At 32.4% G+C, this 25,175-nt stretch overlaps 2 protein-coding genes across 4 annotated transcripts in view; both read right to left on the bottom strand.

The window, feature by feature from the left end:
• LOC105342527 (neuroglian) overlaps positions 1-6,058 on the bottom strand; it is a 37,766-nt gene extending 31,708 nt beyond the window's left edge. For 2 of the 3 annotated variants that reach the window (XM_011449498.4, XM_011449503.4), the window contains exons 1-2: positions 5,942-6,058; positions 5,710-5,855 (exon numbers count right to left, since the gene is read on the bottom strand). The gene's annotated coding sequence lies outside the window, so the exon portion shown is untranslated. Of the gene's footprint in view, positions 1-1,135; positions 1,307-5,709; positions 5,856-5,941 lie in introns of those variants that run through there. The other variant, XM_011449501.4, reaches the window with a different exon arrangement.
• Positions 6,059-10,131: 4,073 nt separating this feature from the next.
• Positions 10,132-23,878, bottom strand: LOC105342526 (nicotinamide phosphoribosyltransferase). The gene is made up of 9 exons (XM_011449497.4): positions 23,722-23,878; positions 21,390-21,620; positions 15,469-15,597; positions 14,979-15,137; positions 14,345-14,475; positions 13,408-13,627; positions 12,951-13,211; positions 12,532-12,654; positions 10,132-10,780 (listed from the first exon to the last, which is right to left on the bottom strand). The coding sequence occupies exons 1-9, from the start codon at positions 23,770-23,772 to the stop codon at positions 10,676-10,678; spliced, it is 1,410 nt and encodes a 469-aa protein (XP_011447799.3). The 5' UTR covers positions 23,773-23,878; the 3' UTR covers positions 10,132-10,675.
• Between the last annotated feature and the right edge of the window lie 1,297 nt (positions 23,879-25,175).

Below are 25,175 nucleotides of genomic sequence, written 5' to 3'. Positions count from 1 at the left end.
CAGACAATTGTGATCTGAACTGGACAACTACATAAATTTGATGAATCCGATATCAGTCTATGCGTCTATGCTGACTTAACCTAAGACTCACTGTAATCTGGCAAGACAAGTCTTAGCACACTGTTTTTATAGTCTTTATAAGTACAACTCAGTAATGAGTTTGTCAGTTTGATATCAAGTCTCAAGAAAATCTTTGGTTAATAGTGTGATGAAGATGTAATCTTAGGAATCAATCATTGTAATCTCCATGTTTTCTGTGGGATTCTGACTTATAATAATCACAACAGACATCCTCCTTAATTATCTATAAAAACTTCAATTATCACTCGTACAATAATCAGATTATGTATTACAGGTGATTTTCACATCTTTATTTGATAGTTAACACATATAAACACTCTGAAATAGCCAGTGATGGGGAGTTTAGGGTCTCTATGGCAACCCTCCCCAACATAATTTTTTGGTCAATGTTACAGAGATTCTGTACATGGCAGTGCTTTATCTTGACAGGAGACAAACATTAAACGCCCACATCAAACATGACTACCAGTATATTGACTATTGATGGAAAACAAGAGACTAAATATTTCATTATCCTTTTGTCAATGCATTAATTTTAACATTATGTTAGCATAGTAATATAACTGCCTATACATGTATATACACAGAATATTTACAAGCTCAGCATGATGCTCACTTGGTGGACTCATAAACTAATATCGAATCAAAAGATGCAAACACTCTCACCACACACAATGTCACAATTATCTAATAGGAAATACTATTTTTGTCTCAATTTCAGTTATACTTCTTCTATCTCTCTATCCACTGTCTTTTCTCTTTCTTTCTATCTCTGTACTTTAAGAGAAATAATTTATGAACAATGGGTCACCAAAGTAATTTATTCATGCATTAACAATGTACTTCTGAAAGATGTAGGAATGGGGAAAATATGGACTTCACATCATTTTGAGACATTCGATATTTAAAAATAGTCATTACAACCACCTAAATTCAAGATAACTTTCAAATCACTCAAAAAAAAAGTTATGATTCTGTAGCTAAAAACAGTTATTGATATGATGTTATTCTTGAAAAAAGTCATAATTAAATTTCAAAACACAGTGAGCCTTACCTCTGGTTAGAGTGGATTGTTTATACCAACTTTTGAAGTTCCACGCTGATAATGCAGCTATCCTTTGGTTATTTTTTAAATAAAAAATCCTATGGGATGTCAACAAATGGTTTCACCTTAATTTACACATAGTCAGCGCTACAGATTCCAGAAAATGGTCGACTGCTCAATATATCCAACTACAGGCAGTGAGAATAAAAATCAATAAATTCCCATGATGGAAGAATTCCTCTGTGTTTTTTACTTTTTTTTTTTTTGGACTGATGCTAAATGTCATACATATGATATTGTCAGCTGACCCAGATAGAAATTCATCATTACATGTTCTGAACTTGCATGAGCAATTAGTAGTTTAGATATTGGACAAAGAGGAGGGGAATATAATGTTTAATATTTAGCAGCTGGATCATACACTGACTTTGTAGAGAGAAAATGAAACTGAAATAATCAATGGCATTATGATAATCACACAGCTGAATCTACTGTTGGGGGGTTTTGCATCTCCTCCCTTATGATTTTGACAAATGACACACAACAGGCTGCATCCTTGATTCAAAACTTCTGAAAATTTCTTGCTCAAGGACAGAATAAAAAATGTGGTCCCCAAAAAATCACTTTAAAATTTATTAATTTATATATTTTTAGCCAACAATTGCAACATTATTTTTTTTTACACAAAAATTTGAAGATGAAATTATGTACAAATACTCTCTCAACAGAGTTGAACAGAAAAGTAGATGCATATCAAGGTTTCCTCTTTAAGATTTCCTATATCAAAATATAAACTCAAACTATCAATGATTCATTTTTCCAATTATGAATTCACTCAGTTCTAAATATATTTAAGAACATTGACTCAGAGAACATTGACTCAGAGAATGTGGGTAACACAATGAAAAGACTAAAAGTCTTTCCCTGAAGACAAGAATCTTAGCCCTGCACATCCAATTTACTTTGCCCTTAGACAGTCTAGGGTTGTGGATGGCTTCACATTAATCACCATGAATTCGATCTCTGAAAGACACAAAGTTCTTGAGGGGTTCCATTAACATGATATTATGACAAGTCTAATTTATCTGCACTCCCTGGGTTAGATAGCATTATACAGCATGCATTTTGTCAAACAATTCAAGCTTTATCGATATCATCCAGTGTTTTCTGACTAGGACATGCATCTAGAATTTCAGAATTTCTTGTGGAAGGGGGGGGGGGGGGGGGTGGGGGAGGGAGTTTTACTGTTCTTACCATCAACCCCCTCTCCCCACACCTAGACACTTAGCTTTATATCTGAGATTAATTATAGGGTGCTAGGAGCTGCACTGACCACATCCCATTTCTTCAGTCCCTGGGGTCTTTCATCAACCATTATTCTATGCCTGCATATTTTAAGAGTCACTTAGGAGACACAAGACTCTCTCAAGTTACCGGCCATCTTCTGAGAACAAATGACCAGAGCAGATGGAATCATACATAATTGAATAATTGAGTTTCTCATTTAGCTACACACTTTATTTTTAATAAAATTTTCATGCTTTTTGAAGTCCCCAGTAACCATTGATGCAACAGAAACACATATCATAATGACACATGAACCAAAAATGTGGTATTCAAATTTTACCGTGACATTAGACAAATGATCTTATCTGTGTACCAGTAATGGAATTTTAAGAAAAGGAGGGGTTTTTGAAGGAGGGTGGGAGTAAGGTTTTTTATCTTCCTCGTATATTATTTCACTTTCTTTTCACAATAAGAACTCATTAATTTAAGATGAAAACTAATGCAGGCTTTATGTTTTTTCATATTGTCAAAACTTCAAATAGTATGTTATGGATTTTTTTTTTAACTGCAGAGTGTTATAAACTTTTGACATCCTCTATCTCAACAAGTAGGTACATAATAATTTTAATATTTTGAGCTGATAAAACTAAATACCAGTACTCACCAAATCAAAGGAACAAAGAAAATAATCCACAACAATTTATAATGCAGTACAACTGTATTCAAATTGACAAATGATCAAAGCAACAAATGTTCAGCAGGCAGGCTTCAGAGTAGGCTATAAGCACCATATGGAATTTACACATTACACAGCCATGGGAAGGTACACCCATATAAAGTACATGTATATTGGCCAGTTAAAAAGTGACAAGAATTTCATACTAGTGTTTTCGTCATATGGCATCAACAGTAACCAGCAATATAGGTCTCTATGAAAGCAGGAAGTTTATATAGTTTCACAAGATTTTCAATCATGTATGAAACCTACATGTAGCTTTTAAATATTCAAATTTATATTTGAAAATATCAGGATTGAATAATAAATCACCTTCAAGATTAGGATACTGTGCCTTCCATTATTTTTAATTGAACACAAATTTTTAAGGGTTTTATTGTTGTGTCAATCCATAAAACATTCATTTAATTTTATTGTGGTTTAAGGTGGTATGGGACACTTCCAGGTTGTGACGTACTATTTATCGAAATCAACAATAAAATCAAGTGTAATTTTATAAATAGTTTCTTACCCAAAATTTTCACCTAAATTAATATCGCATTAAAAGAGTTCCAAATCAACTTTGAAATTTAATTAACTATTGAGGTTCATTATCATATATTTACATTCTACTGTGTTTTTCCATTAAATTCCGTGATGTTTAAATGCCTCTAAATGCAACAAGTAGTCAAAGGTCAAATTGACGAGTTTTATTATGACGTCACAAACGTTGAACGCTGTAAACTGCAACGTCACAAGCGAAAATCAAAGTTCACGCTTGTGGCTGTTACTGTAGCTCTTCCATTAATGTTAACCCTTAGGATAAGATCGGAATTTTAAGGTATAATTCACATTTGCAGACAAGGCAAGAAGTTAAAAAATGTAAATATAAGCATTGAATCATGATTTTTTGAAGTATACACTCTCATAACTGCCGCTGTGTGTGCATACAAATTGAGTAACGCGCGTTAGCGCGTTACTCAATTTGTATGCACACACCGCGGCAGTTATGAGAGTGTATACTTCAAAAAATCATGATTCAATGCTATAATAACAAAATATTTTGACTTGCTTGTAGAATCCAGGTTTTCTCTTTTTAAGATTGCCACAAATGTGAGCTTTAATTGTCTTGTACCTAGCTGCAATAATGTAGCGCTCCCCCAAAATTTTTTCCAGTAAAACATCAGAGAGGGCAACACTTGTACCAGGTGAGTAAGTGTTAAAAAATCTCCAAAAAAACACAAGACATCTATTTTATTGTAGTTTAAGACGGTATATGGGACACTTCCAGGTTGTGATGTACTATTTATCGAAATAAACAATAAAATCAAGTGTAATTTTATAAATAGTTTCTTTCACGAAATTTTCATCTAGTAACAGCATAGTACAGTACACTGGATTAGAAGGTTCACTATGAATCTGTAAGACAGTCATTTTTTTTATCTTTCCAACAAATTTTTAAACATATTTTTTGGTTTGTAAAATTCTACACTCATTAAAGTATCTTAATTATAATGTACTTTAATTAACTTTAATATCAACAGATGTCCACCCTTAAGATTAGGATACTGTGCCTTCATAATTTTTTATTGAACACCAATTTTCAAGGGTTTTATTGTTGTGTCGATCCATAAAACGTTCATTTCATTAAAAAATGCAACATCATTTTGCATTTGCTCACCTCAAACCTGAAAATTTTACCAAATCTTCAAACAATGATGATACCAACAAATATTGCCTAAACCACACTTCACAATTTTTTGCACTAGGAAAACTAAAGATATTTCTTATGAGACAATTTATGTATTTTTTAATTGAATTTGTAATCTAACAACAAAAACAACCAATTATTGGTTATTTGAATGAGGATGGCAAATCAGTTTTTAAGTCATTGACAAGAAGAATACAGTTCTATTCAGCTGCTCAGTGTTGCCTTGGTCAATATAATGGAGACCTCCGAGACCTAATAGTTCATTTAGTTACCACACAAAGTCAATTCCAACATAATTCAAAGCTGTTTAACACTAACATTGGGTAGAATGCAATAACAGCTATAAGAGGTCCCATTAACATATAACACCTACTGTTTGTAATTGGATCATTGCATAATTTAAAAGTCTACAGAACTAGGAATACTTGGGAAGTGATTTTTATATGATTATATAAAACAGTATTCTTATATGTAATAGCTTATATAATAACCCAACATATTCACTCATCATGGTTTTGTTCCAGTGGATTCTAAACACATTTGTTGCCATATTTACATATTAAACCATCATGACTGTGTGCAAATTATATAGATTTCTTTACCCGTACACTCAGTTATATTAAGTTTGGTTAAATATTTCTTGCTGCATTTTTTTCTTAAAATTCTTCTGTAATTAAAACAACAAGCATATTTTTCACGTGCTTGCAATTAGCTTAAGAACTTTCTAATGCAAATAATGTTCAACTACTCTACTGGAAGATATCTCTTGAGTCTCAGCTAAAGCACTAATTAAAATTCTCAAGGACACGAACCCCTAATGATACAAATTGAGATACAAGCATCCACAATGTACCGAACACTTACACTTACCTAATTTTTACATGTTGTCATAGCAACCAGAGTACTTTTTATCCGCTCTCTGAAACATCACAGAATAGCATACGATGATGAAAGCTACACTGGTAACGTTAGGCACTGTGGAGGAAAGCTAACCGGAGCCACTGTTTGATGCCGCTCTGAAATCAAACGCAACAAGTTCTACAGAAATAAGAAGAGAGTTTTGAAAAAAAGATAATGTATTCTGAAATTATACTTCACTCACGAATACAAACGCCGAGCGAAAACAATCGATTTCAGATTTCGTCCCATTTGGTTTGGCATTGATTACTGCAGACACTTTTATAAGTACTCCGATCCCGACTTAAAAAGTCTACGTATTTGTTTCGGGTCTATATACATATAAACTGACATCTGATCAGTAATGTTATGATATATGTCCCTGATTGATTGAGGTCGTTCTGTAGCTAAAACTTTTTTGGCAAATAAACAGTTAAATAAATAAATATTTTAATGAAAAATATACATAAAGGTGTGTAGGCTAAGCCAGTGAACTTAATTAGTCTGGATTGAACAACAGGCAAAAATAGTATATATTTTTTTTGTATATAGTTCTCTCCAGCAGAGATCAAGGCTAGTATAAATATTTATAAAACTAATAGTGTATACTTTTTCAAAGTTTTACATGGACATGTTACTAACCTATAGAGCAAATAGAAATAAAGGATTGGAAAACAAACCCCAAAACCATCGAGATATATTAAGCAAAAGAAAAAGATTAAACGATTAATTTTCACGAATAAACCAATAAACGCTAAAACCAATAAACGCTAAACTATTGTAACTTTGTGTATGATCCAGGTTATAATATAGCGCATTTCCAAAATATCTTTTGATATCTATTTTTTAAAAAAATTAAATGTACTTGTATCTACACATATACAAACAAATTAAAAGGTCGCTGGTTTGATTCATGCAACATCGTATTTCCTTTGACAAAATATAAAAGACTGATACTTATAATATCTTTATAATTATATCATTATAAATTATCATTAATTAATATCAAGCGACTGATATTTTTGAGCATGTATTCTCCACAGGAATGATATATTTAAATCTAACGTGGATCCACGAAAAAAAAAATTATAATCTAGTATATCAATATATGAATCTTACACGGATTTATTTAATACACAAATATGTAGATGCAATATACACCCGATAAACGCACTGATATAAATGTATTAATTCTTCTCTCTCTCTCTCTCTCTCTCTCTCTCTCTCTCTCTCTCTGTCCTGCTCTCAAATTATTTGTCATATTGAATAGAAGACAAGTCTTGTAAAATTTAACAAATTTACTGTTTATTCTGATCACTTGTATCTTTCAAATTAATAAAACAATTAGATTGTCAAATAAATTTTTGGACTGGTAAATTGAATAATAAGTTAACACCAACAACTCTGGTGGCATACATGTATTTCTGCTCCTTGCATGTTGACATAAATTATTTATGTCGACATGCGACTAATTTATGTCAACATGCAAGTTAATTATGTTAACATGCAATATCTTTCTGTCAACATGCAAGATATTTATGTTAACATGTCTAAGGTGTCGATCGTATCTCTTTAAATTTTGACGTATATATGTGTCAATTTTCACAATATATGTAATTTAAAAAAAGAATTAATGTACATTTAACCTGGGTAAAAAGAGTGGTGGCACGTCTCTGGATAATAGGAATTCAGAATAGGCATGTCCCGTGAAAGAAACCTTATAGAGCAGTTCATTTATTAAACATGTACATGTACATACATAATACATTCTGTACAACCGGTTTTTTTCGAAATGTTACTTGCAATATTTATAAACAAAGGATATAACACTAAGAATTTAGCTGCTTGTAATTGGCATTAATGACGTAAATATGACCATCATGATGTACATGTACTTTTAAGAGCATATAAACTGACATCATTACGTACGGTATAAATGCAAAAAGTCGGTCACTATCAAGTGGTTCTTGCATACTTCATGGGCTCTTTGGAAGACCATGGTTCTATGTGCTGAGTCTTTTGGTCTCAATTCTTAGACATTCTTAAATTTATATATAAAAAAGAGAATGATTATGGAGTTAGCCCCCACTCTTTTGGGAGTGTATAAAACAATTAAAGTGAAAGTAAGGAACCAAACAGCGCAAATTGCAGTCATAGGTATACTACATGTTACCCCCTTTCACCCCATTTTAGGATTTCCATGATTTTAAAAAAGTTTTTTTTTTTATTGACGAGATTTTTTGGATACGTTTTTTCCAACTCCACCCCTTTAAAAAACGACGCTACGTGCATGTCACTCTCTCTCTCTCTCTACATACGTAATATTTTTCACGAATGATGTTATCTGCTCTGTTAATAGAATAACTTTTGCATATATAAAACTAAATTTCAACTTACACTACAGTAACACAACGAGTTTGTTCCACTTTATAAAACTCCTGAAATTGACCACTACATGTATTCTCCAAAAGGTATTTATCAGTGGCTGGATGTGTAAACAGGTAAAAACGGGTCATTATGAACACGTTTTATTTTATTGAGTTCTGGGGGTAGCGATTTATCCAGGGTTGTAGATTATGGTGTTTGTTTCGGATTTCTCAGCCAGTATGAAGTGATTTACCGGGGTACGTTTTTAAAAGTTCAGGAACTCGAACGGGCAAACTAGAGTCTGTGATAGGTAACCCTAATTGTTCCTAACCCGGGTCACAATGAATACCAGTTAATAAATTACTTATAAAAATTTTCACAGTTCATGTAAATACATTTCAGGAGGTCAATTCAATTCATTTCAGTGTGAAACCAACGACCATATACAGGATATTGCTGAGCCCAGGAAACGCATTGGGTTACAAACTGAAGAGCAAAAATATCAAAATTTATAAAAAAAAAAAAAAAAAAAAAAAAAAAAGAAACATATTACATAGATTGTAAAATGTGTGTGTGTGTGTGTGTGTGTGTGTGTATGGGGGTGGCGGTGATGCGATGTTTAAAAAAAAAGGTACATACATTCCAAAAAAATGACCAGGATAGGGATTCGAGGGACAATTTTCCGGGGGGGGGCAAGGTGTGGCGTTATTGATCTTGTTAGTGAAAACATAATCATCTATATTCTGGGTATCAACTAGTAAAACTGATTTTATAGAAGTGAGGAGCAAGGGGCGGGGGGGGGGATGCTTACCGTATTTTTTAAATTCCTTGACCTCAAGGTCAGTACCAGTAGATGGTGTGGTAGGATGGGGCTTCATTGGTTACGTATATAGTGAAAATACTCATCAAGTATCTAAACTGAGTAAATAGCTTATATGCTGGAGGACAGTTGTTATTAGTCATATAGTGAAAGTACTTATAATATCTAAACCTGTGTAGTCCAGCTGGACTGCTAGATCCCCCATCATAAAATAAATTGTAAATTTCAAGTGACCCTGTGGGTCAGAGGGTCTATTTCTATGGTGGGTTTTTATTGGTCATACAGTGAAAATGCATTTATTTTTCAAAAGACCCATTAAGTGGTTGGTTGGTTGGTCAAGTGCCCCTATGGTCATACTCAACCCCTCATTTCATAAACGGTCATATAACTTGAAAATGGTCAAGATTAACAAAAAGCTCCAATAGAGACCACAAATGTTATTGCTACTCATGTATAGAGTAATGAGTACATGTTTTATGACAGGCGAGTGACTTGGGCCCATCCCTTACCCTCTCATCTTCAAAATAATCCAATATCTTAAAAACACCTTGTCCAAGTTTATATCATCTTGCTGACTGCTTTAAAATTTCACAGAACTGTTTATTATCCCATAACTGTTATATGTTTATTTGTTATGACAAATATAAACCATGAGAAATATTCTATTATCATGGTAACAAGGCATCTTGGAAAAGTAATAGCATAATTGCAAGCCAATAATTGTGATAGAAACCTACATGAAAAGTGAGATTTGTTTAAAACTTTTGGGTCAACATTTCTGAGGATCATAATTGTCATATATATAATACATGTACTGTGGTTTCATTAATACTCTTTAAGCATTAGTCCAGCCTCTACCTATACGAGTGGATCACAAACTTAACTGTTTTATTTACCACATATTTCCTCTCTTGCAGTTATAAATAAAATAAACTTCTCGTATTAAAGGTATTTTATTAATATCATTAACCTTTATTGAATTCTAAATATTACTTTCATGAAAAGTATAATAATTAAATGTCATAATTTTGTTAAAAGTCTCTCTCTATCTACAATTCATAAATTTATAAGCATTCATACATGTCCTAAATTTATTTCTAATAAAATACATAAATTTTTTAAAAAAAATTGGTAAAATAGATACCAATGTGAACGGTATGACAGCAGTTGGATTTGCTATAAAGTGAAAACAAAACAACAAACAAAAGATCTGTAAAAAATAAATATCTTTTATAGGTGAACTTTCTATACAATAAATTGATTACTGTGTAATGTAAACAAAACAAACAGAAAAAAATTGTAAATAATGTGTAGTAAAAAAATATCACTACAAAAATCTGGGAATACCGACATCATTCAAAATACTGACGGCTGCTCAATGCTGCAAAGTGACGGGAAAACTGACATTATACAAAATAATGTCAGCTGCTCTATGCTGCCATGTGACTGGGGAGTTATGGCGGTGGAGCATGGGGGTGGTAACTTGGTCAGCACTTGGATCGGGAGCCTCAGCGTGGATAATATGGTATTGGTTTTGGGGGATTTTTTTTTTTTATTTCATGAATTCTCCATGAACAAATATAAGTGCAAGTTGCTTTGCACAATTGCATAAATATCACGTACCAGCGTTCCTGCACAATATTACATAAAATGTACATGTTAATGTTTGTAACAGTTGGATTTAAACAATATTGGTTCAATTTCTACAGCTTTCACTAGATCTGATGGAATTGGTTAAATTGGATAATTTTTCTAGGAAGGTTTCTTCAACAGGTCTATCTCTGCATTCGCCCTCACTTCATCAAAGGTGTAGTCCCTTAGTAACTTTCCATTTTCAAAAACAGTCACAAAGACATCCTGAATCAGAAAAAATAAAATAAAATTTTAAAGATATCACGCTGCAATTGTATACAGCAAATACAGATTTATTACAGAATATACAATTCTTATCAATAGCACAACAGTTGTAAAATTTACATTTTACTATCTCCAAGAACTATATAGTACATATTAAGATGTATCTGCTAAAAACATTGGGACAAATCATAATATTTAAATGTATTGCAGCAATTACGATGGTATGGGAACCTAATGTGGTAAAAGTTCATTACATTACATAATCAAAATACTTTCGATATGAAGTATGTCACAATATGGAGGTGTCCCATACCACATTAAGTACATGTACACTGTACCCGCTGTTTTAAGGGGAATGGTCACAGGTGGTTTTTTTCTTCAAAATTTTATTACTTATAGTGCTTAACAAAGATTTCTCCAACAGTCATCAAAATTTTGTCATCAGTTTTCAAGTTATAAGATATAGAGGTTGCATTTCTTTGTTCTGTAATCAATCAATTGTGCCAAGTTTCTTGTTGACATAGGCTGTACATGTATATACTGAAAAAAGCGTTATTTTCTTCTTTAAGATTACATTCTATTTATAAGCTTTTATGAAAATAATTTCACAGTTTCCAGTGTTGTTAATTCCTAATTTGTTTTAAATAATGTATTTTCTTTACAGTTATTCCTCTGTGTAAACAAAACATGGCATGAGTCTTGTTTACATATTAACAAAGAAATGTGAGCTTTGTGTATCTCTTGACAACTTACAGTGACAAATGGAATTACCTTACTTAAGCATTATTTGTGAATATTTAAATTTGTTATGTTAAATTTGATAAAAATTGTAACCATGTCCCATTAACTCACAGACGATTTCTGTCATGATTAAACTTTTAAACTTCTATGGTAGGAAGTATGTAGCACAACTCTTGTTGATTTAGTGTCACACTTTACATTGACCAATAAAAGCACTTACAAGGAAAATGAAAACAAAATTGCACTGTCAGAGAGAGCGAGAGAGATAGAGAGAGAGAAAGAGCAAGCACAAGAAGAGAAAAGTTCCATCTGAAGATATAAACAAAGTATGTTGTAAGTGGTACATTATCAGTAGTTTGTGGTACTGGTAAGTACTAATGCCTGCGGAAAAATTTAGAAATAATAGATAAATAACACTTAAAAGAAGTTTGCAAGGAGTTTGCTGTGATAACTTCTGTCTTTTTTCTATAGAGTGCCTATGAAAGTTGAATTGTGTACAAGATGAAATTGAACACTGAAAAACCTTAAGCCAAGTCTAAAAAAATTCAAAAGTGGAAAGAAAAACCGTCAAATATATCCAATTTTATCCACAGAATCCACACAAGGTAAAGAGTATCACCTCAAAGGAATATGCCATCAGCCTCCAGTTTGGTATTCAATATAATTGTATTCAATATAATTGACATCTTATTTAATATTTATACAAATACTAAGGAAAGACAACTATGATAAAAGGAATGAATTGAAAGATATGTCATACATTGGTCCTATCATTACCTGAAAATACATATACCATATCACTGTATTTTTTAAGCTATTTACACACCAGATTTCAAAAGTTCTTAGAAATTAAAAACCCACATCCATTAATACTGTTTCACCCCTAATTTGCTATAGCCTGTAAACATTTATAAAGAAATTTTTTTTTTGAAATATTGTGTGTAATTAGTTCCCAACTACCTGAACCTATGCATGTGATATGAACCTCTGGGTACAAGGTGCAGGTTTACCTTTTTGGGGTCTCCTTTCCCCTCCTCCACAGTCTTGTACTGACCATCACTGTACTCCAAGGTCAGTCGCCCTTTCTTACTTTTCTTCCCTGGGTCTGTCACTGGCTGCTTGTAAACATTCACCTGAAAATGGTAAAAGTGGTTGAGTGGCATGTTAAACATTTCTGATACATGTATATATTAACGGTATGTTATGTAATGCAAGGGATGATATGACATCAACTTCACTACTTATAAGCAATGTATGCAATGCAAAAGGAAATAACAATTTTAAAATGAGAAAATCAGATGCTAAAAAAAACTAAAATGCAATTGACTTCTCATCAGTAAATTGTCTGTCTGTCAATTTCTCTCTCTCTCTCTCTCTCTCTCTCTCTCTCTCTCTCTCTCTCTCTCTCTGTCTCTCTCTCAGTGTGTACCTCTTTTCCATTAATAAGTGCATAGCTACATTTGAAAGCACATTTCTGAGTGTCCCGATTCAACTTCTGGAGCAGTGCTCCGCCGCTTCCAAACACAATGTTTTCTGCACTCCAGTTGTGCTTCTTCATAGCTTCCAAGATGGCAGTTAATGTTTCGTAACTTATTCCATCACCCTGAATGATCCTCAGATATGGGGGCAATTGTTTGAATCCTTTAGAGTTCTTCACATGACCAAACTTATCATCCAGAATGTTTAATACCTAAAATATATGATCAAAGTAAAAATATTTTAAATACAGTGATATTTATTCAAAGAAGATTTTATCGTCTACTCTGTAATTCATTTTTAAATGCATAGCCTCTATATAATTGATCATTCATTTCACTACAGCTCATTATTTTATTTTTGAAATATGTTTTCATTCCATTAAAAGACTTCATCTTTACATACGTTACCTTGACAACGACCTCTGTGGGTTCACCAGAGTCAGGTCGAATAACTAGTGTTCCATCCCTTTTTTCCACTAAAGATTTCAGCTGTTGTCCCCAAACGTTTTCACAAGCATTCCAAATGTCATAGCTATCACTGACTATTGATACGATGCCCGTAGGAAAGTGGGTCATCATGTTGGTAAAGGCTTCTTTTTCTCCATCTCTCCCCCAGGTGGTAATGGTACTTTAAAAAAAAAAAAAAAAAGTAAAGTTTTTTTTCTGTTGTTGCATGAATCAATAATTTTCACTCAGATTCTGGTCCTTTTTGATATTGTAGATATATTTGGAAAATCAAATGTAAATATCAAAGTGACCAAGCAAATGTTAGGGTGTTAACTTTTAAAACAATCAACATTGTCCATCAACAATGCCACTTAATGTATAAAAAAATTGTATCAAAATTAATATTCCATATGCCTCTAATTAGGAAAAACAAATATTAATGAAAGAATTCAAACCAGATAAAGTCAACTGATAATCAATTAAAATCAATTATTCATTAATTCAATAAAATTATACCCTGGTAGTTGTAACATGCAGTTTGATTGGTTATAAGTACCGGTATATTAAAAGAAAATAATAAACTATAAACGAATAATTCTATGTTACAATATCTATTCAAATATATCAATCTATTTGATGATAAAATGTACTTATACATTTTGTAAAATTAAATGTAATTTGAGAGAAAAAATGCTTTGTTCTTGAAACTTAATGATAAAAAATAAATATATCTTCAATTATTTCTCAAGGTTATCAAAACATCACATGACTTGGGATAGTTCGAAGATTTCTTTTAATTAAACTGCTTTGTGGATTATAGTGTGTGATGTATCCAATTATATATAATATATATATATAAATATATGGGAAAAATAAACTATAGTCTCTCTGCTTTTACCTATGTTCTGCAGCAGGAACAGAGAAGCCAGCAATATTACAGCTGTAGTACTTTCTTGCTACACAAATGGCTGCTATCGTGTCAGTTCCTTGAAAGTTGACCAGATGACCGGCTCCCCCTATACCTGCAGACTGTGGACAAAATATGTCTTATCAAATAGTCTACTAGCTAAATACATTACATTTACACCAGAGGCATGTTCAACAGAGCGGGTACTTGCGAGTGCTTGCCAAAAATCAGCTATATTTGGCAAGTTGCAAGCACTTGCTCTGCTGAACACATCTCCGGAGTTGTCTATCTTGTATTATTTACAAAGATGGGTTGATGTTAGACCACTTCAATGAGAGACAATCACAAAGTTGTTATTAATTTAGTTAGTATACACGAGTATAAATTAATATGTCAACAGGTAAAACTCTGATACAGTCTTGAATAATACATCATTTGTATACATGTAGTAGGATAATACATGTACTGGCATACTATGCTTATTCAAGCATTAGCAAATTGAATACATTTCCAAAATTTGTAATAATGTGGCAGTATTTACAAGTAAATAGGCACATGTATTCAAGTAGTACAATTCTGCTTTTTGATTGAGAAAAAAAATATACCGGTATCATAAAATGGATACCTCAACAGATGTTGATCCCCGGAATCCAAAGTCATGGAGTTTGAATGGCAGTGATTTGAGATCGTCGGCTGTCTCGTGAAGGAACTTGGCAATGATTTCTTTCTGGTACCTGGAGTTGGTGGCCACTGTCATTGGGTACCACACCTGGACAAGAAGTGTCTGCAACAAACAGACCCAAATTAGGGTGTTAATAAAGCCCTGCACCACAAGATGTGTCTTTATATGTACATGTACATGTACATATACAGCTGCCTTAGATGACACTTATTTGCTTAAATTTCAATGCACTTTGATTTCCAAAATTTCACATCATTATTATGAGGAAGAATAATCTCAAACAATCATTTTACTGTATGACTTATAAGTTTAAAGACATCTCAATTTGAAATGATCTCAAAATTTTACAAACAAAAACAATTGGGTATCCTTCTTCATATGTACCTGTATGATCTCATTTTCTCCAGCTAATCTAGTTTTGTATTAATCTTACCTCTAGATAATTGGTCAGCCAGAAACACTTTGGGTCTGTGTTTTCCACGGTGAAGAGAACGTTTTTGTAGGGTACCACCGAGCCCTCTGGCACCGCCCGAATCCTGACGGGAAGACAGCCATTGTGGTGCTGGAAGATAAATACCGATACACACAGTTTGATGGAAAAAAATGCTAAAAAATCATACATGAATTCACCTCTTAACCAAGATGATGCATGCAGCATCTGTACTATCAAAACGACTAGGGAAAAGACTGACTTAACATCTTCAGTAATTTTGCAGTTTTAAGTTAAACAAAAGGCACCATTGGAACCCAACAACACTAAGACGAATAATCAGGGACAACATTAGACACCTGCCAATTCCGGTGTAAGTTACAAATAAACCCTCTTTTCCATTAGATCTATTTAATTTACAAGGACCGTACTTAATTTATATCCTGAGACTCCAACTTGAGAGAAAATTTTCAGCAATACTAATACTACCAATACTATATATCTTGTAGTTTTTTTATGCTTTGTTATTACCGAGGCCTGTACCTGTCCATGCAATGCATTTTTACTACCATGTATTAACCTACCAGTGCACAACACTTTATAAAGGGGATTTTCCAGTAAAATTGATCCTGTATTTAATTTAGGTACTCTGGAGGCATGCAGGTATTACATGAAATTGCAAGTCTTTATTTGTTCTGCCACTTTTGATTACAATGCTTTGCACTATACAATAATCCCCACGGTTTGTGCATTAGACGATAATTCATGATGGATTATAACTATTTTTAAGCACATTTCATTATTTTTCTGAAAATAGGGATTGCAGCAATCAGGTCAAATCATAATCCATGAGACTGATCTCATTTGCACTCCCACTAATTAAGCTGCTTTCGATGGCATTACAGACTTAGTAACGAATGCAATTCTACAGTTGGTCACCTCAGTACTAATATGTTGTGTGTACTGTTATTTATATAATAGTGTTGTGTTGTGCATGTACTATGCCTAAATAGTAGTCAGGGTTTGATACATAGTGCACTCGCCGAAGTCCCTAAAAATAATTACCGGAAAAGCAAGCGTTTATTTGTTTGTTTTTTTTTTTCAAATTAATCAATTGATTTTATTGTTTATTTAATCAACAAGTTGTTGTACAATAAAAAGTCAACAAAGGTTTATGTTCTTTTCTATAAATGAGAGACGTTTGGCATACCGAGAAAACTCGAAATGTTTAGCAGACGAAATCTCATTGAATTTTTTTTCTTGAACATTCTTTATCAAGCGTCATTTAAAAAAGCGTTTTTGTGATTCTCATGTAGAATTTCTTTGAAAAATGTTCAATCAATTTGTTCAAAAGTTTATAAGAAACTTTAGCTTTAAAATTACCGTCAGTAATAAAGTGTTTTTGGAAAAATGAACAATTCTAATTGCTTGATGTCATTCGTATATATCTACGTTTTATATATATAAATACCAATAATTATATTAACGGTTAATTTAGCGTAGCGTTAACGCGTTGGGCTTCAAGCTGATATGATTTTAGCATCGTGAGTTCGAATCCCGCTGTTGGCTCTTGAAAGATTTTCGTTGAAAATATTTGCCGTGCTCTATTTCGGCATAGTATGCTTACGCTATATAAATCCTTTGATACTATGCGAAAATAGATGAGTATTGAATACATAGTGACAAACTGACAGAAGGCATAATAAAATCTGATATGCTAATTCCATAGTATGCATCTAGTACTAGCATGTACATTGCAATTTTGTTCCAAGCAATAATGCTTAATACTGGTAATATATAACAACCTTTAATAAAAGAAAACCAAACGTCAACAAGGCCTTGAAGGCCGAACACCCATAAAACTTTGCAGCTAAACTCTGTCCCAAGTTTTTGCTTCCACCACTTTTTGCTTGATATTTCAATAATAGTAAATACCTTTGTGCTCAAACTACGTTCATCCACTAATATGAAAAATGTCCAGATTATCTGTTTTGAAACGCCCCCTCTACCGCTTCAGGTTTCAATACAGATCCAAAAATTGAAAGTCTACGGAGATTTTGCATTGCATCAGCCATTAATAAGCCCGGATGATAATGTTAAAAAATTGCGCGATGTATTCCGAGTGTATTCCGAATGGAGAAAAGATGTAAACATTTCCCATTACAAATCTCCGTTAGAAAATTGTTTTCGTTCCTGTGAAATTGTATGAGTGAAAAGGGATATTTTGTTCAATGAAGATATATCTTAGATATATTCCCTTTCATCGATTTCAATTGTATTTCTTTCACAGGTATGTGTATTTTTATTAGAAATCATCAAAAATTTATGGAAGCTATAACTTGGGAGAGACTATAGAATTATTTGCTCTTGGTTGTGGTCCATTAAAAAATATGAATGCAAGAATAGTTTCAAATTTTACTTTATTCTGGATTGAAGTTTTAAGGGTAGAAAGTGCAAAAATCATTCAATTAGTTGAAAGACGAACTTGTGAAGGTGTGATGTACATGAATACGCATACTCTCTGTTTTTATGTGTTAAATATTGAATAAATTAGATCTCAAAATCCTTATCTGAATGGGTAAACAAAAGTGTTATTATAATAATACAGTTACACTTTGACATCTCGAACACTGATATCTTAAATATAATGGATATGTTAAAGTAATTTGTAAGACCCAACCACTTATTTTTTACGTATTTTTAAACAGTCTAGTCTAATTTGAGATAGCGAAGTTTGACTGTACTTTTATTTTGTTGTCGTCTGGAAAATGATTTGCACTTTTTTTTCACCGATCGTGTAAATCGCTGGGAATTATAACGACTAAATGACATAAATACCAAGAGGATTAGGTTAAGGACTTAATTCATAACTAAAAAGAATGTTTAACTGGATTACAAACCGAATGAGTTGTTATGACGTGAATGACATCCAGTCTTTAAATCAAATGACCCATGATGTGTCTAAGGATAAGTCTTCAAAAATTATACATACATGTATATATGTACGTCACTAGGAATCTGATTTATTTACAATTCCTGTGGGAATGGGACAGGGCTATACATGTTTTAAACTTTTAATTGATCATATTTTTGAAATTAAAGAGTTTCAACCATGGTGCTGTAAGTACTATCTGTTACAATCCATAAATTATCACTGTCACAAAATCTAGTTTCTGCATGCAAAGCAAAAAGTCAAATGCAAGGGCCATAACTCTGCTGAGAGTAGCTCAATTAATTCAAAATTCATCAATTTAGTTCTGAATAGTTCTGCTATAAATTATTTACTGAACATTTTTTAAAAGCAAAGAGCTACAACTGTGGTGCTATATGCACAGACACAACCCATAAATTATCAATGTCACAATATCTAGTTTCTGAATGCATAGCAAAGGAAGAAAAAAGCAAATTCAAGGGTCATTACTCTGCTGAAAATAGCTCAATTAGTTCAAAATTCATTATTAATATAGAACAGCTAACAAGAACAAATTAAGGTGTAATCAAAGACTACAAAGCCAACCGACTGTCTTAAACTGAATGAATGATTGCTTTGTATACAAAAAAATGCATTTCCATAAAGTGAAGAAATTGTCTTTTTTAATTACATAAAATATTAAATATCAACATGCATTAATCGTAGCTTTTTTAGAAACACCAGGTATTTGTGGTCAAGTAAGGTTATTTTTAATGTGATTCATAGGCTAATTTGTGTCTCTTTAACTTCATTATTCAAAGACAGTACACATCCCAAAATACATAATGTGCAAAATTCCTGCCTGATTAATTTGTATTTGTCTAAAATTTAGATAAGGACATTAATTTACAAAGAAAAGATCACTCATATTACTTTCTTAATGACAATCACCAAGAACTTCTATAAACGTGATTTGTATTCCAGATGCAGCCACTGTGAAAAAAAACAACACTTTTATTGAGATTAACAGATCTGCTTCATTAATCTATATACTGTAGATTCCTAATTAAACGCAAGGAATTAATATCTGCGTAAAATCGCGAGAAGCATCCTAAGCAGATTAAAAAATCTCGCCATTTTTTTCTGAGAGTTGAAAGTTATATAAGAAATAAGGAGAGAAGTTCCACGTTTGCGATTTTATACTCTCGCAATTTGAAACAAAACAGCGGGATCGCGGAAATAAGTACTCGCGTAATATAAGGAATTTTCAGTACTCTATCACTAGTATTTTGCATCCCCCAATATGGCATCCAGGCAAATATGGAAAGCAGATCTCATTGTCACTATAAAAACATTCGACTGTTCATTCATCAGAAAAAATTACAGAAATGAAAGTACAAAGGAATTTTCCGGCTTATATCATCAGCAAGCAAACAACAAATTGAAAATCAATTCTTACAAAAGACATAATAGATCTAATAGTCCTAATAGATCTATAAGAAAATTGTTGAAACAGTCAAACACTAACTAAAGGTGTAATTTATGGTCCAAAAAGTCTGGCCCTTCCAATAGTATTAAGGATTTCACCTATAGAGTCTTCCCTGATATTCATAGATGGTCAATGGTGTTTATATTTACATAAATGACATTGTGTTTAAAGGCACAAATAAATGACGTTTTGATTGTACAGAATTTACGTTTGGTTTTTATATTGACCTAGCCATCTAGCCATTGTGCATAAAGACCTTACTTAATGCTTTAATTGTTCCCATTCCCCGATATTCCAATATGACCCACCAGCCACGATTCAGGTAGCAATGAAAAGTCATCAAAGGATAGGATTTCAGAAGCTAGCTAGTAATTGTAAATCTTCAATACCTTGCTATCAAGTATTAAGAATACATAGTGAATAATTCAGGAGATCCTTCTTTGAAAAATTACGAATTTATCAATCGGTAAATTCAGTTCACTAGGCGCGAGTGAATATAGAGTAATTGGAAAGCATTCACAGTGTGTCAGAATTATTTCATCTGAGTAATTCTTTTTTAATTTTTTACTTTTATCATTCCAGACCTTTTGAAAAATCTGATGAATGCCAATAATAGCTTCCATTATGGGAGTTGTTTATCAAAGATGGCAATGAATATCTTATTAAGAATTTAAAAAATCTGGTATCAGAATCCGATTTTTAATTTTTTTGTTCATTTTACCTATAAACCTAGCTCATAGATATTGCAGCTATATCTGTTATTCTGGGAAGAATATATGGACCAGACGACACAGTGAAATGAAAAAAAAGGAAATGGCTAAGCTAAAAGGGTGCAGTATTTCAATGCTATGAATGCCATTATGTTTTATAAATAGAAATCTCTGGCAGACCCTGGCCATCAGAGCTGATCAAATTGCAGGAAGTATTATTAAATACTATGAATCTACAGCAATTAGAAAGTTTATTTTTAGACGTTTGCAGTGTCAGGAGGAAATTAAAAGTGACAAAAAAACCACCCAAAGCACAAATTGAAAGGAAAAGGAAAAATAGATTTCTAGGAACTTCTTTTCAAATCAAACTGCATGCCCCAATCTAGAAATGGGTCATTGAGGGTCCAGACCTCCTCACTGCAAACTCAAATAACTGTCAGACACTCCACCCCCCCCCCCCTAGAAAAATTTTCTGGATCCATGCATGTGCATCTTTGTGTAAAACTATGATGAAATTTTTGCTTTTAATGGTAATCTTTTAATAAGGTTCCTGTTGATTCAATGAATGTTAATTCCTAAAAATTTAAATGAAGATGAAATGTTAAATTGGGAAATTCCTTATTAATATTAAGTAACTGTATTTAAAAATCAATAAAGCCATGCACCTATAAGTATTTAATTTTATTAATTTGAGAACAAATCATGAATATAAGAAAATGATATACCCAGTTCTATTATATGAAAATTAGATGGCCACCTTCTGTTATATTGGAAACAATTTTATAATTGTGACATGATATTATAAGAAACTTACCTCAAGAATGTAGTTCCATCCAGCTTCGTTAAAATAGTCATGACCAAAATGTAATTTGTAAAGTTCCTTGGCCTCTTGTATTTTTTCTTTGGTGATAACTTGACCAGTCAGCCATTTTTTAATGATGTACTGCAAACCAAAGAACACAGTGTTTGCAAATTTGCCTCCGCGGCTCTCAAAGTACGAGTACACGGCTGTCGTGTTGGCAGGGTACTGAAGATGGTGTGTGACCTATGAGAACAGAAATTTACATTAATATAGTATAATAGTAACTTGAATCTCTAACAGTACAACATTTATCTTCTATACTAAGAAGTTGGCAAGAAGACAGTTATATGAACCTGGCATTGATGGGCACTTGATTATCTATGGCAAATTTATATTAATTTTTAATATACCTGTTCCAGTACTTGGTAGGTGTAAATGTAGTCTGGGACATATATCCCTGGATGTCTCATTTATTGTTTTGTGGTTATTTAATAATCTATTCAATCTTTTTGAGAATTTAACACAGGGTATGTTGGGAAAATCTTTTTTGAGTATTTCCTATAAATTTGGCATCATGAAAAATGGTAATTATCACTATTTTAATAAGCATAAGATTTGTTATTTTCATATATTTGATCATTTAAGAGCAGATGTCATCACCATTTTTAAGTTCCTGATTCATAATTATTTTTTTTTAAAGCAGGAAACAAATGACAAGTTGACACTGTATACAGGGTTATTTTCGCCCGGTGTTTTCGCTCTTCTACACTTGCAAACGGTTTTGCCCAGTCTTGAATTTGCCCAGTTGCAGTTGTGTTTACAGAAATATTATTTGTAACATAGTATTAATTCCGATCGCCCTCTGACAATGAGGGCGAAAGGGGCGAAAATAAAACGACAGCGAAGATTTCCCTGTATACAGTAATTTTAAGAATTAAGTTAATCAAATTTGGCTAATATATGCATGGGTTTGAAAATGATTTTGCACCTTCATATTTTACAGTTACAATAATTCAATTCAATTCATAGGTTTATAATAATTTCTATATAGTTAAATTAAAATATTAACAGCTTTCTCGGTTAGGTTTTTCTTCTTTGGTTCCTCCTTGCCTGCAATGTCCCAGAAAAAAGGCCCGCGGTTAAAGACTCATGTTTATTTATGATTGACAAATGAATAAATAATTACACTTTAATGAATAGCAATATTTACAGAATAACACCAGTAAATAATTCATAAACATCTGTTCAATTTTAAATGTATATAGATGCAGAAAAAAAATCATCGCCAATTTCTTGGCACTATCTGTATACAATGATGTTTTATGACATCAAATTTGTATGAAATACTTAAAAAACTTGTTACCTTGCAATATACCCTATGTTCGAGTTCTTAATGAGAGGAATAGATTCTTTAATATTGACAAGACAGCAAATGGGACACCACATTCACAACCACCCCAAGTGCTTTTAACCAAAAACCTTGAATATTTCTTGTCAAATACATGCACGTACACACCTTAAAATTTAGAATTTTTTCCTATCTAATCAATGAAGGGAAACGAGTACCAGAAGAATTTTTACATTTGATATGCTTTCTCTACTTTGTCAATCTAAGCTAGTACTTGGTCTTAAATAAAAGTTTTTGATTTTGCAAGTTTCTGTAAACCTATAAATGATCATGTATAGTGAAGTGAAAGTGAAATTAATTAAACCTTGAAGTAATGGGTTGTTTAACTTTTTGCTGAACATTTTTGAAGTTTTTACTATTAAAACATCAAGATTTTTATCTAATGTTGATCAGTATCAACCAAATCTTAATATTTCCAAGACTTTCCTACTATGACCACAGAACAACCTTTAGTAGCCATGCTGAACCACGGCAACCAGAATTTCCTCTGTAATGTGGAAATTACGAGGAGTGCTCTACTTTTCACTCCTTTCTTTTGGATTGTCTTCCGATTAGACTTTCTGCACTTAAGAATAGTGTACAAAGGTACTGCTCTGAGAGAGTTAAACTTCAGCTTTCCATTTAAACGGTGGTTAACCAGCTATAACTTCATGTCCATAAATTCAGGTTGGACTATGAATTAAATAAACTATTATAAATCATGAACCTCAGAATTATACTAAAAAATTTACAAAACACGCGTTTTGCCTTTCAAAATGAATACCCATCTTGCAGGATGCCGATCAAATTGCAATAAAAAGAAATGAAAACAAGCAAAAGAGAAACTTGTTTTCCTCGAAATCATGTACAAATCTGATTCATGTATCTATTAATTCGGCAATCAACAAACAACTAAAATTGATGAAATGTCCATTAATGAAATCATTGCAGACCCACCTTGTATGAATCTGTCACAAGCAGCAAATTTTCTGTAATAGAACTCGCCATTTTTTAAGTTCCCACTCGGCACTTGACTGTAAACAGGTGCCCGTGACGTCATAGCAACATAGTTAACCGATTCGAACCAATTCGTACCCCGACTATTCGAACTTTATGCTCTCTCTCAATGCCAAAATGGGTCAATTTTGAAACGTGAGTCAGGAACAAAAATGGGTTAAGGGAGTAAATTTATCTTAAGTTTTTAGTTTTTTCCCCGCAATCTATTACATGTTTTTTTTTTAAATATTAAAGATTATTTTAAGTGTGGAGCAAGAGGCCAACATGCAGGCCTTAACAGTCACTTGAGTACCATAGCCCATACGTAGACCTGATAAGGAATCTCATACATCCATTTAATTCATCTTCATTCTGAAATAAAAACAATAAAAATATGGTAATAACCACCTTACCCAACTCCGCTTCGCAATATTTTATCCCTCGGGGCTAATATAATCTATGTTGCCCTCAACCCCAGTAAATAGTTGTATACTATTTTGATTTATTCTATAGTATGATATGTAGAACAGTTAATCAATATCAGGTATGTATATACTAAGTATATATAGTATATACGTCCCTGTCAATATAGGCATTTTCTTTGTTATTAAAATTTCAATCACATTGCTAGTAAAAAAAAATTAATCTATTGTGAAATGGTCAATTTCGTTTGTTTCTTTTTTTTCTTCCTGTTTTTGTTTATTGGGGTAAAGGGAGTGAAAATCAAGTAGTTAGTTAGTCATAGATAGTTAGTCATTTGGACGTAGAAATTATTTCGCAAATCTTAAAGGGTCACTACACTCACGTGTCATTTCTTTTGATATTTTTTTCCTCAATACATTTCTGGAATCAATGAAAACATGACTTTTTAGAAATTTCTTTTGCTATTGATGGTAAGATTTTAAAGACATTTATATTGATTAAAATAGATTCAATTTGCATTTTTTGACATGCGTTAAAACAAATTTTTAACAGCTCATTTGTAAAATTTGATATTTCAAAACACAACACAAAGATATTTTTAAGAGCCCTACTCTATATATCTTATGCAATATGTGAGCTGAAAAATCTTACTGTGAATTGTTGAAATCTATCACAGGAACTGAAATTTGGAAAAATATTTAAAGAAATATGACGCCAGAAAAGCTAGAGAAATTCAAGATCTATCAATGCAAGGCTTTTCAAAACCGATCAAGGGGATACTATTCAGATATTCCCTGAAAAATGTTGGTTTTCAATGAAATATATAGCGAACAGAAAAAATGACATTCTTTTGGCACATGAGAGTACATTTTGATGAATAAGCGGTTTAATACAAATTCAAAATATTAACGACCAAGTTCATTGTATGTTTAAAAAGTGAGTGGTTACAAATTACTTTTTATTATTATATCTAAACGACGCCATGGATTTAC

This window comes from Magallana gigas, chromosome 4, assembly GCF_963853765.1.
Source record: "Magallana gigas chromosome 4, xbMagGiga1.1, whole genome shotgun sequence".
In the NCBI taxonomy this organism is placed as follows: Eukaryota; Metazoa; Mollusca; class Bivalvia; order Ostreida; family Ostreidae; genus Magallana; species Magallana gigas.
This window is presented reverse-complemented; position numbering and strand designations above follow the sequence as displayed.

Excerpts from the sequence above, each read along its gene's own strand:
- LOC105342526 (XM_011449497.4), bottom strand. The coding sequence starts at position 23,772 with ATGGCGAGTTCTATTACAGAAAATTTGCTGCTTGTGACAGATTCATAC. Across the intron at positions 14,476-14,978 it reads GGGGATCAACATCTGTTGAG|TCTGCAGGTATAGGGGGAGC; the intron begins GTATCCATTTTA and ends TTTTGTCCACAG. Across the intron at positions 10,781-12,531 it reads GGAAAGGAGACCCCAAAAAG|GATGTCTTTGTGACTGTTTT; the intron begins GTAAACCTGCAC and ends TTTCTGATTCAG.